The sequence below is a fragment of the Perca flavescens genome, chromosome 4 (genome assembly GCF_004354835.1).
Source record: "Perca flavescens isolate YP-PL-M2 chromosome 4, PFLA_1.0, whole genome shotgun sequence".
NCBI classification, from domain to species: domain Eukaryota; kingdom Metazoa; phylum Chordata; class Actinopteri; order Perciformes; family Percidae; genus Perca; species Perca flavescens.
Window position 1 is genome coordinate 35,279,687 of NC_041334.1, and position 14,779 is coordinate 35,294,465.

The 14,779-nt window shown below is 40.6% G+C and overlaps 2 protein-coding genes across 11 annotated transcripts in view; both read right to left on the reverse strand.

The window, feature by feature from the left end:
* Positions 1-3,435: 3,435 nt before the first annotated feature.
* bhlhe40 (basic helix-loop-helix family, member e40) lies at positions 3,436-7,077 on the reverse strand. Its single transcript, XM_028575842.1, has 5 exons — positions 6,621-7,077; positions 6,364-6,427; positions 6,163-6,270; positions 5,670-5,793; positions 3,436-5,547 (listed from the first exon to the last, which is right to left on the reverse strand). The coding sequence occupies exons 1-5, from the start codon at positions 6,695-6,697 to the stop codon at positions 4,706-4,708; spliced, it is 1,215 nt and encodes a 404-aa protein (XP_028431643.1). The 5' UTR covers positions 6,698-7,077; the 3' UTR covers positions 3,436-4,705.
* A 3,199-nt stretch (positions 7,078-10,276) lies between these two features.
* itpr1b (inositol 1,4,5-trisphosphate receptor, type 1b) overlaps positions 10,277-14,779 on the reverse strand; it is a 111,423-nt gene continuing 106,920 nt past the window's right edge. For all 10 annotated transcript variants that reach the window (XM_028575474.1, XM_028575471.1, XM_028575473.1 and 7 more), the window contains 2 exons: positions 13,108-13,269; positions 10,277-11,522 (listed from right to left, as the gene is read on the reverse strand). In XM_028575474.1, the coding sequence (XP_028431275.1) occupies positions 11,436-11,522; positions 13,108-13,269 (249 nt within the window). In that variant the 3' untranslated portion in view covers positions 10,277-11,435. The remainder of the gene's footprint in view (positions 11,523-13,107; positions 13,270-14,779) is intronic.

The following is a 14,779-nucleotide window of genomic DNA, read 5'->3' on the forward strand; positions in this document are numbered from 1 at the left end:
ACAACATTAATATTATACTTTCCTTGCTTCAATTGTGGAACTTAATAGGTAATTTCATACAGGAAATGATACAGAAAGGCAATTTGAGAAACAATGGCAACTGAGATTGACAGAGGAACTCTTTGGGTTGGTGTGAACTTATTGATAGCATGTCACAGTTGTTGAGGCCCTGCCATTCATTTTTGATTGTACAGTACTGTATTATTTAATAATAATAATTTGATGAGTTTTCCACAAGCGACTCACATACAGATGTCATAAGCTTCTCTACACAATGTTATATTTTACTAAATGTTAACTAATACAAATTTGTGCGGTCCAGCTGCTGCTCCTCCTCATAAGGACACACACACACACACACACACACACACACACACACACACACACACACAGAGCTGAAAGTGTCATGTCATGTGAACTGATAATTTTGTCTTTGGTGACTGGAAAATTGTAATGCATTAGGATTAAAAACAATCTTGGAGGCACATTGCACACAAATGCATAAATATGTACTGTACTGTAATCCATTCACTAACTCATTTTGCATGTGCAATACGATGTTCAAATGTGCATGTTGTTTTGCGATAGATAACTATTTGCTGCTATTTGAGATTAATTAATTGAATACTTTTAGCATTACAGTAATCATTTCTCATTTTTAAATCAATAAATTCAGGAAGAAAAGCTCTTGGTAGCACAAGCTGTTTTTTACTTGATGTATGAAGTTGTAACGTAACCTGTAAACCTAACACACCTAACAACAATTCAATCAAGCTACTGTGGACTCCACTGACTGAACCCGATGATCAGTTAAACTAATCACAAACTAATCATACTTCTTGACCTCAGCTAGTCCTCCACATGCGAGGCTGGATGAATGGAGGCTTTTCGGCATTCTCTTTAAGGTCACCCTGTTCTTTGAGGACTCACTAAGTGTTTTGAGCCCTATGAAAGATCAGCCTCTCAGCAATGCCAGTTCTCCCCGCTGCCTCATTCACAGTGCACACTCTGTTCTCAGCGCTGGTATCCACCAAGGCCATATTCGCAGTCATCCCAGCCGCTATGTCCTTTGTGACACAAAGTTTCAAAGTTAGACATTTATCAGCCAGCATCTCAATAACAGGGTCTTCATTTCTGTGCTTTTTTGGAAGTCTTTATCTCAAGACGATTTTTTATTTTTTTTTGCTGTCTCATCTACACTGGTGTCAGTGTTTTCTGCAGGAGCCGTAAGTGTTCCAGAGAGGCCACATTTGGCCTCGGCTCAATCCTGATTTCCCTTCCAGTCGGTAGATGATACATTCAGATAGGACTGTGAAGCAGTTGAACCAATTGAACTGCCCTCTGCATCGTGAGAAGCTGTCTAGGCTCTTCTGTGGCTGTAACTGCCTCATTCATCGTGTTTGTTATCTTTGTACCCCCCCTGTGTGCTTTCACAACCACTTTAATAATTTCTTTGGCCACTTGGGGGCAGCAGAAACAAGCAAGTCCTGTTTTTAGTCCAATATTCACTCTCATTTAAGCTCTGGTCAGGTTATATCAACTTCTGGGAAAAAAATATATGGCTCCTTAACTGCTAAATGCTCCACTCTGTTTACCGGCTGGCTGCTACTGTTATGTATTTGGTGTTTGGTGCTGAGGTAGTGTACAGTAAAGTTGCAGGCAGTACAGCTAAAACAAAGAACTGAAAGACACTCCATCTAGCTGAGAGGAACTACAGAGTTGTGGGACCATTCTATGTGGTTCTCTGTGTTGTCACTAGTTCACCTGTGGTGTGTCGTGTGTGTGTGTGTGTGTGTGTGTGTGTGTGTGTGTGTGTGTGTGTGTGTGTGTGTGTGTGTAACCTCTTTCAGACTACATGAAGTAGCCTAATGATCCATTGTTAATATAAAAATGTTGTTCAGAGCTGCTTTAAAGACTTTAAAGACACAGAGCAATGACCAAAACGACATCCATGATTTCATAATTGTACACTGATAGTTAAAATAGTTAAGGCTGCTTCTCCTAAATTGTTTGTGACATATTCTAAGTTGGAGTCCCTAAAGGCAGCATCATATCACTTGTGAAGTCATTTCAGTGCAGCATGAGGCACTAATTCCACAAGGTGGTGCTAGTACTGCGTTTTCAGCACATCAGGACTGTCAACAAGCCTTTGAGGAGTACTGAATCTCAACATATTGTGTTGGAATTAATTCACTAATCTGCGGACCAAATTACAAAAATAGCGTTGTGATTACAAGAAAAGAAAAAACAGCCATTTCCACATTTCTTAGTGAGGCATCGGTGGGTGGTAAGGACATGATTTAGGCTTTTTCATTTTCACTATTACTACAACTACAGCAGAGTTACCACCCAGGAAACAGCACCCAAACAAGCAGCAGAAGGTGGTCCACAACGGTATTCCAAATTGTTACATATGAAAGTAAATCAAAGACATAAAGTCCTTTCTCCCACAACCTCAAATGTCATTTTCATCCACTGTGGTGTTCTCAAGTTGCCAGACACATTTTCATTTCTTTTTTTTGGCCATTTTAGGCCTTTAATTCCACAGGACAGATGAAGAAATGATAGGGGAGAGAGAGAGGGGAACGACATGCAGCAAAGGATCGCAGGTTGAAGTCGAACCTGCGGTCGCTGCATCAAGGAGTAAACCTCTACATATGTGCACCTGCTCCACCAACTGAGCTAAGCCGGCCACAGCCAGACACGTTTTCTGCTTCTACTCAGCACACTTTTAGTACAGTGGCTGGTATATGCTGCATGGTACCTATGGTATATAAACCATATGGACTGTAAAGGGGAGAAATTACTAAACCACAAAAGTAAAATTCTGTTAATTCAGTGAATTTGTAGTTAACACTTACTTTTTTACCGAAAACCATTTTTACAAAAAACTTAGTTTTGAAACTAATAGTGTAGATTGCATTAAAAGTGTTTATTAGTGTATAATATTCATGTCAGTATTCAGTAAGCACCACGATTATCCCATTTGTGATAAGCTCTAAGTTTGTTTTTTTTAAAGATAACTTTTTTTGGGCTTTTCCACCTTTAATGGACAGGACAGCTAGGTGAGAGAAGACATGCAGAAATCGTCACGTGTCAGATTTGAACCCTGGACTTCTGCGTCAAGGCATAAACCTCTATGTGCGCCTGCTCTACCCACTGAACCAATCCGGCCACTCAACATTGCACATGTTAAAGTCAGTAAAATAGATATATAAATGTAAAATGAAATTCATTGACATCCTACAGACAATTTCTTAGAAATGCTTTCGCGTTTGAAATGTTTACAGCCTGTAATCTGAAACATGCTATTGATTTACAGAGGCTGTGCTGCTTTAAGGGTTATGTAAGCGTTATGTAAGTATGCGTTGTTATGAGGAGCTGTCAGGTTGTCTGGCTGCAACACATTTAAGCCATCCGGCAGTGAAACACAAATTTCACAGGGAAAAAAAAAAGTTTATTAATATTTTAATATATATCAATAATACTTTATATACAAAATATGTACAACAAACAACTTTTGTTACATTTCAAAATAAAAATCCGAAGTACCTCTTTCCTTTTTTTATACAAAACTATTATTTTTGTTTGAACTTTACATTCGCCCTCTTTGCAACAGACACACCATTTAAAGCAAAATACATTTAAACACCTGCCATCGTTGTGTCTGCGTTATATGAGTAAAGGCAACAGCATGAGCTAAGATCAGGCCTTAACTTGACTGGGAATTTGTGGGCAAGATGCAAATCTGGTAGAGCACAATGCTACATACTGTACACGTCCTCTAGGCATACAGCACACGACTACCTCAACCTTCCTCTGGTAGTGATGCAGGTACACTCAATGGGTCACGTATCAAAAATAGATGTATGAAGTAGTATAAACAAAAATAATTACGAGACATCACTTCACAGGAACTCCATCTAGATGCAAATATAGTCATGAGTCACAAATGAAATCATAGAAGCAGGTATGGCCACATCACTTTTAAACTGACATGAGTGACACACCTTGTACAGTGACAACACCCTGAATTCTTTGAACACGGCGAACATTGTGTTCATTTAGCTGCAAGTTAATTGAAGGATCTAAGGAACAAAGTCTTTTGTGACGTCTAATCAATGGTTTGTTGTAGTTACAGGAACACAAACACTAAAGGTAGATCCTCCATTCACAGATCTACAGTAGGGAATAATAATTCAAGCAGCATCTACAAGGGACCTTTGTTCAATCTTTACATTCATTACAGAGTGGCGTGTGTGCAAAAAGTAGGTCCAAATCATTTTGGGGTGGGCTTATCTGTGCCTTACATTCTGTGTTTGCCTCCGACATTCAGAACTGAGTGGACGAACCTTACTAAAAAAAAAGAAACTCTCGCAATCTCTCGCGCACTCATCGTCTCTAAACTGATCTTCACAGTGTTTCAGCGCCATGCAACAGGTGATCTATGAGCTTGCAGGTGGGCACTCCCGGTTGCCCCCTAAAGTCCTGTTTCAGTGTGTGAGGAGCCGATGATAGACGACAGTGACCATTTGGGGTCTTTGTTGGGGTGGGTGGGAGGGGTCAATGTTCTGATGGGCCAAACAACGGCAGTGGTTTGAACGGATACCGGTGCATTTGTGTTTGTTTACCCTCTTTTCAACCCCGTCAACATTCAGATAGCAAGATTCCAACAGAAAGAAGAAAAAAAAAATACCCCATCCGTTCAGTCTTTAGTTTCCAAGTTTAACGAGGGGACCTGCTTTAAAGCTTTGTGAGGAACGGGGGAGTCCATGTGGTTCTGGTAGGATGCTGGAGACCCTGTCCTTGGGGACATCACCAGAGACGAGGGACGTGTCTCCGTAGAGCCGCTCATGCCCGGGTACATAACCGGCATGCTCCCGGGGTACCAGCACTTCTCCAGCATGGGCAGATAGGCCGCCGCTGCAGGGGGGATGAGGTAGAAGGGGAGACAAAACGGGGGCTGGTTGGGGGAGAAACTCATATAGCTGCCAGGGCCTCCTGCCATGTGACCAGAGACGAGGTCGTCTTCTGGGGAGTCCGACCGTAACTTCTTGGCCCGAGGCTCGTCGTCCTCCTGCTTGACGACGCCGGGCGTCCTCGCAGACGCGACGTACTTGCGCTCCCCCTCCTTGGCGTGGCTCTCTGACCACTGGGCTTTGGGGTCACGCTTGTCAGGTTCTCCCCCGTAGCCGCTGTCAGTGTCCGTGTCGCTGCCGCTCTGCTCCCCCGTCGCGTTCGGGTAAGTCCTTTGAATGACGGGAACGCAGTTCTTAGCCGAGCCCTCGTGCGCCCTTTGAGGCTCTCCGGCGGGTTTCTTCGGTTTCTCCGAAGACTGAGGGACGGACTCGCCCGGGTGTTGGCTGCTTTGGTGATGCAGGACCTCAGCTGCTACCTTTTGGATGTGGCTGATGACATGGGAAGGGGTCAAGTCCTTGCTGCTTTCTTGGCTGGCCAGATAGTGGAGGACCTCTTTTGCACACAAGTGGAAGCCGGAGCGGAACATCTCCTCACTGCTCTCCGCGCTGTCGCCTCCATGATGGTCACCTGTTCGATCGGAACCACAAGGTTAGAAATAGTAGTTCCGACAGATGCAACAGATCGCAGAGCCGCTGGTGCTCCATGAACGACACCTGTACGGAATGTACACACCACGGCATCAAACTTACTTATTTGCAGGTCGTTCTGTAGCGCGATAATTTTCTGCTGTTGCTGCTCCAGGACGCCACTCAGGGCTTTCACGTGCTTGAGAGTGAGTTCCAGCACCACGGCTTTCTCCAAATGACCCAGCGTCTAAAACAGGAAGACCTTCGATAAGCATGTTGATCTTTCTTATGTAACACATTCATGCAGCTGAGCGCAGGGCAAGCATCAAACACCCGGGAAGTCATGTAATCCACGTAGACGACAAATTAAAATCTAAAACATTGTTGTTGTTTTTTGAATTTCAAATTTCTATTGAAAAAAAAAAATAAAAATCTTTATTTGTTCATCTCTACTTTCCTCTCTACATCTCTACAAACGTTTATGGTTTGACACTCCAAAACTGAATCCAAAGGCTGGAGCAAACAACTGCCAGCAACTGCTCAGCAGAACCATATGCAGCGTGTCAGACTCCCCTGGCTGGTAGCAGACATGCCATACGCAGAAGATAATACTCACTGTAAGCTTGAGATGTTCTGGCAACAAATCCTTCAGCTGGGCAATGCATTCGTTGATTCGGTCACGTCTTTTCTTTTCGATCAGTCGGTGTGGCAACTTGTACGTCTCCTGAAAGGGTTGAAATGTTGTCAGTGAAATCCAGGCTGCTCAGTTTTTAAACCGATAATGGCAGGAATATGAAGTATTTCATCTCGAATTTACCTTGCTCTCATCCACACGCTTCATGCCCCTCCTGGGTTTGTACACATACATGGGAAAATCGATTCTTTGGAGACAAGAAAAAAAAAATAGTTAGGCTTTAGTTTGGTAAGTTTGGTATGGGTTCAGTATAAAGCGCTTTATATATATATATATATATATATATATATATATATATATATATATATATATATATATATATATATATATATATGCTAGTATGATAGAACAGAACAGAATAAAATAGAAATTCCTCTTACCCTTGCATGTCAGCTATATCCAGTGGTGGGTGTCTTGGCACACAGGGAGGTGGTTGTTCGCTGGTAATTCTCTCCATATTGCTTGACTGTGAAACCCGAAGAAATAACTTCAAAAAGCCTTAAAAGCTCCCCAAAAATGTATATCTGCACTCGCTGTTCAAAACGTGAAAACGAAATGAGAAACAAATCATGCAAATAAATAAAGAAAAAAAAGTGTCTCCAGATATCCAGTGCGTGTGTGAGCGTGTGTGTGTGTTCCCGCTGTGAGCTGGAGTTGGGCGCTGCGCAGTGTTGTCACTGAGGTCCGGACTCGGTCGCTCGGTCGGTATAGTAGCCTGTCTAGGGAAGCTCCACGCCCGGCTCAACGTGTGAGCTGGGAGGGTTCTGACTACGTGTTAAATAAACCCTGTGACTGCAGGCACGTCTCTCGGCTTGAGACAGACTCGACACCGTCACATGAGCCTCACGTGTTGGACGAAGCTTTCAACTCCTCACTCCCGCCCCCCCCCCCCACACACACACACACACACACACGTACACACACAGACACAGACACACACACACACCCCTCCTCCCCCCCCGTCCTGCTGCTGTAGTAGGCTCCTCCACTGGGGCCGTGTCCCGTGTTTAGCTACCACTATATGCTCATCAAAACCGTGTTTGCGGAGCTGACCGTGTTTACAAAGACAGAAAGTGGAGCAACAGTTGAGAATCGGTGAAATGTTATTACTGCAAATATGGCAGCCTTTAGGCTATATTAGGCCTACCATTGTGAAAATAATAACTGAAAACATAGCCTCTGGAGTGACGTACGGCAATAACAAAACCACTTGTTTTAGTATCTTAACCATAAAGCCCTGTAGCCTACCTGTAAGGTTCAGTGTTCATCTAAAATCCTATTTTAGATGTTAGACCACACAATATAAGTTGTCATAATAAGAACAACTAGCCCATAAAACAACAACAACAACAATAATAATAATAATAATAATAATAATAATAATAATAATAATAATAGGTTAATCTTAGATTATTTGCAATGGTTTAGTCAGTTATAAACACTGGACTTAAAATGGATTTGATACCTTTTTAAGGGCTATATTTTATTATATTTGTGTATGTATGTATGTATGCATGTGTGTGTGTATACATAAATAAAATCTATACAAATACGACCTATTTCCCCTATATAGGATGAAATAGCCTGTATGGGCTTTAGTACAGACGTGACAAATCATAATAAATACATTATATAATCTTAATAATATGAGCAATTATAACACGAGTCATGCTTTCTAATACATTTAAGTGTTTGATTGCAGCCAACAGGGCAATCATTTCTACTTTGCACATTTTATAGCCTGACATGTGTCACGCGCTCAGCAGCCTCGAGCTACTGTACCCACTTATCCCGCTTGTTGCGTGGCACGTGCACCTGCGACGAGATTTTTTTCTATACCTGCTGCTGTAGGCTACTACAGCATCACACCTGCTCGTACCCAGTGGCTTGTCACGTTGAACTCCACATGGCCCGGAGAGAGCCGAGGAGCACATCCCTGCCCGTGACGTCACGCGCGCAGACAACCGAGAGTGGCCGAGTGGTCGGTCGGTTCCACCCGACGACGTCCCGAAACGGCCTGATACTATAGATAGAAACAGTTCCAACAACAGGAGCGTCAGGGCGGAACCGAGGGGGGGAGGGGCTGTTTTAAGTTTTAAGGTCTGTTCTAAACCTTGACAAGACCTTGAAGAACATTAAATGATCTTTTTTGATTTTATTGTTCTGTGGAAAGAAACCAGGGAGAGAAAAAAATAAGTTCAATGGGGCAGGGGCGTAGCACAGCATTCTGGACCCTGTATGGATTCTCTATGGGCCCCTTGGCTATTAATTCTAGTATCTTTGTGGACCCTGCTCACATGAGGAACCCCCCTACCAGTATGACGCATTTAGCCTATATAGGAATGATAGCCTACACATGAATGTAACATTTTGACCTAAATTTGCTGTTGCTGCACTTTTCTAAGCTATGCCAATGTCGTTGTTCATCAGGCCAGAGCATCTAAAAAGATGTCCCCAATATTCAGTGGGAGGGGGGGAGATGTATTTAAGTCATTTACTTAAATAAAAGTAATAATACCACACTAAAAAATGAATACTCCATTACAATAAAAGTAAAAGTCCTGCATTCTAAGACTGTAGTTAAAAACTAAAAGTCCAAAATGGCCCCTAGTTGTCAGTGATATATGAATATATACTTTTTTAATGATTATGTATTATTATGTAACCTGTACTGTGTTGTAGTCAGTCAAGGTGACGTGGCCCTAATGTTAACTAATTAATAAACTGTTGGGTAATCTATAACAATGCATCATTTTATAAAATTATCATATTTTGTGTATGTTAAATCTTAATCTGAAAAGTAACTAAATGTAAATGTACTGGAGTAACAATAATAACAAATAAGTATCAAAACAACATTTCCTCTGAAATGTAATAGCATAAAATGGGAATACTCAAGTTAAGTACAAGTACCTCATAGTACTTAAGTACAGTACTAGAGTCAATGTGCTGAGTCAGTTTCCACAACTGTGTATATTCACCCGTATTGTAACTGTAAGGTGTCAATGTGGCACAGCACTCATTTTCTAAAGACTACGTAAAAGATTGAAATGGAGACGCTGTTAGCTCAATAAAATGTTCTCTGTGCACTAGTAAGAAGTGATAATCAATGTTAGCCTATTGCTAATTCTGCTGAAGCCTGAATCATGAGTCCTTGGGTGGAGCTCAGCTGTTGCACTGATGCAACCTACATTTCAAGCTGCAAATAACGACATTATATTGTGAAGGACATTATAGTTGGCAGGAATCTACATAATGGTAGGTACCCCATCTTATGAGCAGATTTGATCGGATTCAGTGTCATTTTACACATTGCACTGTTTAAGTGAAACCCTGTGGAGAGATTCATGAGCAGTTTTTTTGGTGACACACTGATTAGCAGCATACGCATACTATATTACTTCAGTTTTAGTTTGACTCAAAACAAAACAGTGTCTTGACTCCGGAGTATGAAGCTAAATAGGACCGCGTCATTTACAAAGGCATCATTTTTTGCTGGACACAGTGGTAAAAGACTGAAAGGCAGATAAGCATCAGCTCATCTAGAAATGAGTAAACCTTGATTAATACTTGGCATGCAGAGAACCTTTCAAGAAAGCCCCTGATTGATGAGGATACAAGCAATTTTAGATCCACCAGATTACACAGATTACACTCGTACTGCCAACATTCGCTGGTTTCAGAGATGCACGTTTCCAGTTGACAGCGGTAGTTTCTCTGAAAGCTGAAAGATTAATTCAGGACATGATCTAGTTTAAGTTCTGAAGTGAAGAACACTAGCTGAAATTCCTGTATTTTACTTGTGGAATATATTGTAGATTGTCAACGTGTGGCATTTATAGTTGCACCTGAAACATCATTTACATTGTGCGTGTGGAATTGAAATTTGAGTGATAGTGTATGTGGGTGTATAAAAACACTTTGAGACAACCAGCATTCAAAAAACTAAAAAGCACATTACTGGTTTACTTTATATGGATATTTTCTAATAATAATAATCCTATAATATCATCTTAACAATAAACACAACATAAAGTAAAGGATAATTACATCAATTTTATTAAATAATTCTACTTTAATATACAAATTGACAGTGCTTGGATTTTTAGTTAATCTTAACATTCAGGAGGAACGGTTTCATTCTCCATCTCATTTTTCTATACAAAAGCAACGATGAGCAACAAACCTTATGTACACATAGTAGTCCAAAAAAAGAGATACAAGTTAGTGATTCTGCACAAGCAGCAAACGTGTGCCAGACTTTAAAGACAAAAACAGGCACAAATGGAACATGTTTGCTGCCAAACAAGAAATTATGCTAAAGACGCTTATTACAGTAAAAGACTCCTGAGCAAATTGTAATAGCATGAGTGATACTAAACACATTACACAGTATATTTGACTGACAAGTCAAATACATTCTAAATGTCCTTTAGAACCCAATTAAATAAGAAATCAATCAAACCAAAATTGGATTTACACAGTTGAAAGAAAACTATCTGTATATATTGCTCTCACAATATACTATCTCTATTGAGTGCACTTGACACTCTAGAATTATGCACATTTTCAAGAAAAAAAAATTAAAATAGAGTAAGCCAGCTTATTAAATATTATCTCTATATTTATGTAAGTAAAGACAACCAACTACTCCCTATTTTATCCAGAGACAATAAGTACAACCAAAAAATTGGCCCACGCTTTTAAATAAGATTGATGGAACTTAAATCCACACACCAATGAGGCTGCATATTTAAGTTAATATATTGCACAACATACAAAAATAAGACACTTAATACTGCTTGTTATGCTAGAAATATAAATAGAAAACATTCAAATAAAATAATAAACAACAAATGGGACTAATTCCTCCTGTCCAGTCAGCTATATCGTGTTTCAAGTTCAACCAGTAAAGGCCATGTGTTGAGAAATCCCAATTTATTTCTACAAAGAAAACATTTGGCACCAATTCCAACTTGACTGAACACAACGAGGTGGGTGAGTGTTACTGTTTGGAGTAACACATGCGTGGGGTAGAGCTACACGTCGCCTTATGACTACCTACTGTATGTTACAGTATTTCCCTACACTCACACTCAGAGTAGTATACATTATGTGCATTCGCTGAGTGGGAAATGCACACTCTGTCCAGACACAGCCGATGCTAAGCTGCTTCATGGCCGTGTCACTTGACCTTATGCGGGCTGCTGGGGGTTGACGTTCATGTGCTGAGGGTGTCCCAACAGGCCAATCCGCTGCTTCTGCTTCCTCTGTTCGGTCATCTGAAGAGCACAGAAAAGACAGATTTAAAAAAAAAAAAAAAAAAAAAAAATCATTCCACCTGTACCTCGGTTGGCACGCGAGTCCTCTTTCAGTGAACATGCTGGCAGCCTCCCTGTTCTATAGTCTTCATCGATTCATTCTTTCACGTCCCTTTACAGAAACTAACAAATGCTGCACAAACTCTGCACACTGCTGAACTGAAACGGATTCTTTTGAAATTCTGCCAGCCTCGTCATCCACATTGCCGTGTCCTCTGACGAAGGCAGCAGAATACAAACTACTAATACTGAAACTCAGTCAAAAGAAATTTCAGAGATCAAGCAAAGCGCATGAGTCATAACACAGGTGCTAACCTTCATACCAGCAGGAACAATAGTGGCCTTTCTGCCAAGAATTGACTTTATTTAACATAAAGAAGTGATTTTCACCTCAACACTGAAACACAACAATATTCAAAGTGAGAAGACATAAGGAGTGTTATACAGGAGACATAATTTTGCATAGAGGAATGGGCTAGAGAACATATTATTAAAACACATCAAGTGGACAGTCTAAACTCAATTAGCATTAGAATGCTGGCTTTTTTTTTTTTTTTTTTTTTTTTTTTACACTATAATTGTCCCATTCAGCCAATTTTACAGAGAACGCCTGCAGCACAAGTTTCCTGTTTGTGGTCTACTCTAAATGAAGTTTCTTCCTGAGTAGAATCAGAATTTAAATTAAATTGCTGACACTTTTACATGCCTGCACAATCATTCTTATTTGAATTGTTTCTTAATAACATAAGTCAAAACAGGCTTTACACGTGTGGAATTCGGACTGAAATGTGGCTGATGCCACATTGCCCTTAGCGGCTCGCAGCAACACAATAATCATTTCCCCCTGTCTGGGTCAAAATGTCTCGGTGACATTCACTTCCTCACAGATAGTTCTCATTTCAAGTGTAAAAGACATTTTTACTATTCTGTTTACTAGAAACGGTGGATTGCAGCAATTGTGCAATTTGAGCCTCATTTGCCTTTATACACAATATCAGCAGAATGTATTCTTACACAACATAGACGCACTCAAGTCTAAGCGTATGTTCCAAAAACATGATCTGGATCACTCTTTAAACTCCAAAAATTCAGAACCAACAGATATAAACACTCGTTTGTACCTGCAGCCATTCTACTTCTTAATTCTCTAAAGAACCATAGATAACTTATTGACTTACTATTTATTGATTGTTTACGGTTTTTATTGTTTTTAACTATGCCTGCAAGGTAGGCAATATCTGTATTGTGTGTGTGATTGTGTGCGATTTGTACCATACTATCTGCTGCACAACAAATTGCCCCATTGGGGGACAATAAAGGAACCTGAACTTGAATTAAAATCAAATTGAGAGCCTCATGAGCTGTGTTGCGAATGATGATTCACCACCTTTGCATCTAAAGGGCAAAGAGTGACAAAACCTCGAGCAACGTCTGCTGTCCACATCTTAAGAGAAACTTGTCTCTCAATCAAAAAAGTTTCCCCATGACGAAGTCAGAGACATCAAAGTCTTCACGTCTGTCAGTTTTTCGCTGTAGTTTAACCAACCTGTTCTTTGAGCTCTGTTAGCTGGCCTGACAGGTTGGACACCAGTTTCATGGTGGACTCCAGTTTCTCCTGCAGGTTTCTGATCTCGTTCTGTTCCCCGTCTGCATCGCTGCTGACCAAGGACATGGCCCGCATCCGTGGGAACCAGTCCAAGTTGTGCTCCTGGTAAAACACAAATCTGAATGGTCATGGCAAGTACATCAACACAATGAAACGGATGTATCAGATTCTTTGCTTTCTGAAATCGGCTGTACATTTTCTAAGAAGTGATTTTTTTTTTTTTTTTTTGTTCTTTCTAAATTTAATTTCTGCAATTAAACTGGTGTAATTTCAACTTCTCAGTGTAGCGGAAAATGCGTCGCACATTGCAACACAAGTGGTTCAAGTGTGAACAAATGCCAAGCCCTATTTGATTAGTGTCTTTCACAGTTTTGTCTCTTTGGCTGTGGGCAGTGATTTCAAGCACTCTAAAAGCGGATGGAATCAAACTAATTATACATGTGAGGGACTTTCCATATTACAATGTCATGAGATATGAGGGCATTCTTGAAATCACTGGGAACAGGCTGCTCACTTATTGGTGATATGTTTCCATCATGTCTAGTCCTACCATACACACAGCAAAACTTAAAAAGGCTGTAAATCAAGACGGAGAAAGAAATGTCCTCATTCGATTAGACATTGCCTCGCGTGCAGTGCTGGCATAGACACACAGCTCTTGAATGCTCCTGTGAGCCACAGACAAGAACTGCCATAAGCTGTTTCACCAAGTGCTGAAATCAAGTAAATGAGCCACAGTATCTGGACCAACAGAGCTGGTGTTTTAGCTGGAGTTTCTGCAGTTATGTGTGTAATGCTGAGGTTTTTCAAAGTGTGGGGCGGAGAGTTACATTTGTTTAACTTAAGAGTACACTATTAAAATATTGGCTGTAGCAGTGATTTCTACTGAGAAGAAGAACTTACTATAATATGTCCTGGCACGAATGACACATTTGATAAGTACTGTTGGCACACTGGTGTCAGCAGAAACCAAGAAAAACATCCAGGTGAAATGCGTAGATTCAATCAGTTACTTTCATAACTCTGAAGTAACGAAAGTTATTAAATGCCAGAGAATGCTGACTGAAAGTTGAGGTGTTAACGCTTGGCATACTGTACTGTGGGCACGAATGGTTTGAATATGTATGATGGTGTAAACTGATTGTAGCCGTTGAGAACATAAAAGGCAGCTTTATATAATGGAAGGTGTGGAATTATTTCAAAAGATAAATTACCGGTTGGAATTCAATTAACGTCTATGTATGATATATATATATATATATATATATATATATATATATGAAATACTGAAGAAAAAACAAATTATAAATCATTCATTTTATAAAATCATACCCTGTTTTGTTCGACATTTTTTTCAGCAATAGCCGTTTAATCTATTTACATCTAACTATCCAATTATAAATTGAGAACTCTGTGTGTGTGTGTGTGTGTGTGTGTGTGTGTGTGTGTGTGTGTGTGTGTGTGTGCGTGTGTCTCCCGCATGTGCAGTATAGCAGCGGGGGTGGGGAGTTGCTACATCCCTACACGGCCGATTGCTTGTCTCGCATTGCCAGACCTTCCTCCACAGCGCTGCGGAAGGGGGTCTGGCTAGTCCACATAGCATTCCGGGATG

Coding starts and splice junctions, on each gene's coding strand:
- bhlhe40 (XM_028575842.1), bottom strand. CDS start 6,697: ATGGAGAGAATTACCAGCGAACAACCACCTCCCTGTGTGCCAAGACAC. Junction 6,428..6,620: donor GATATAGCTGACATGCAAGG/GTAAGAGGAATT, acceptor TTGTCTCCAAAG/AATCGATTTTCCCATGTATG. Junction 6,271..6,363: donor AGCGTGTGGATGAGAGCAAG/GTAAATTCGAGA, acceptor CAACCCTTTCAG/GAGACGTACAAGTTGCCACA.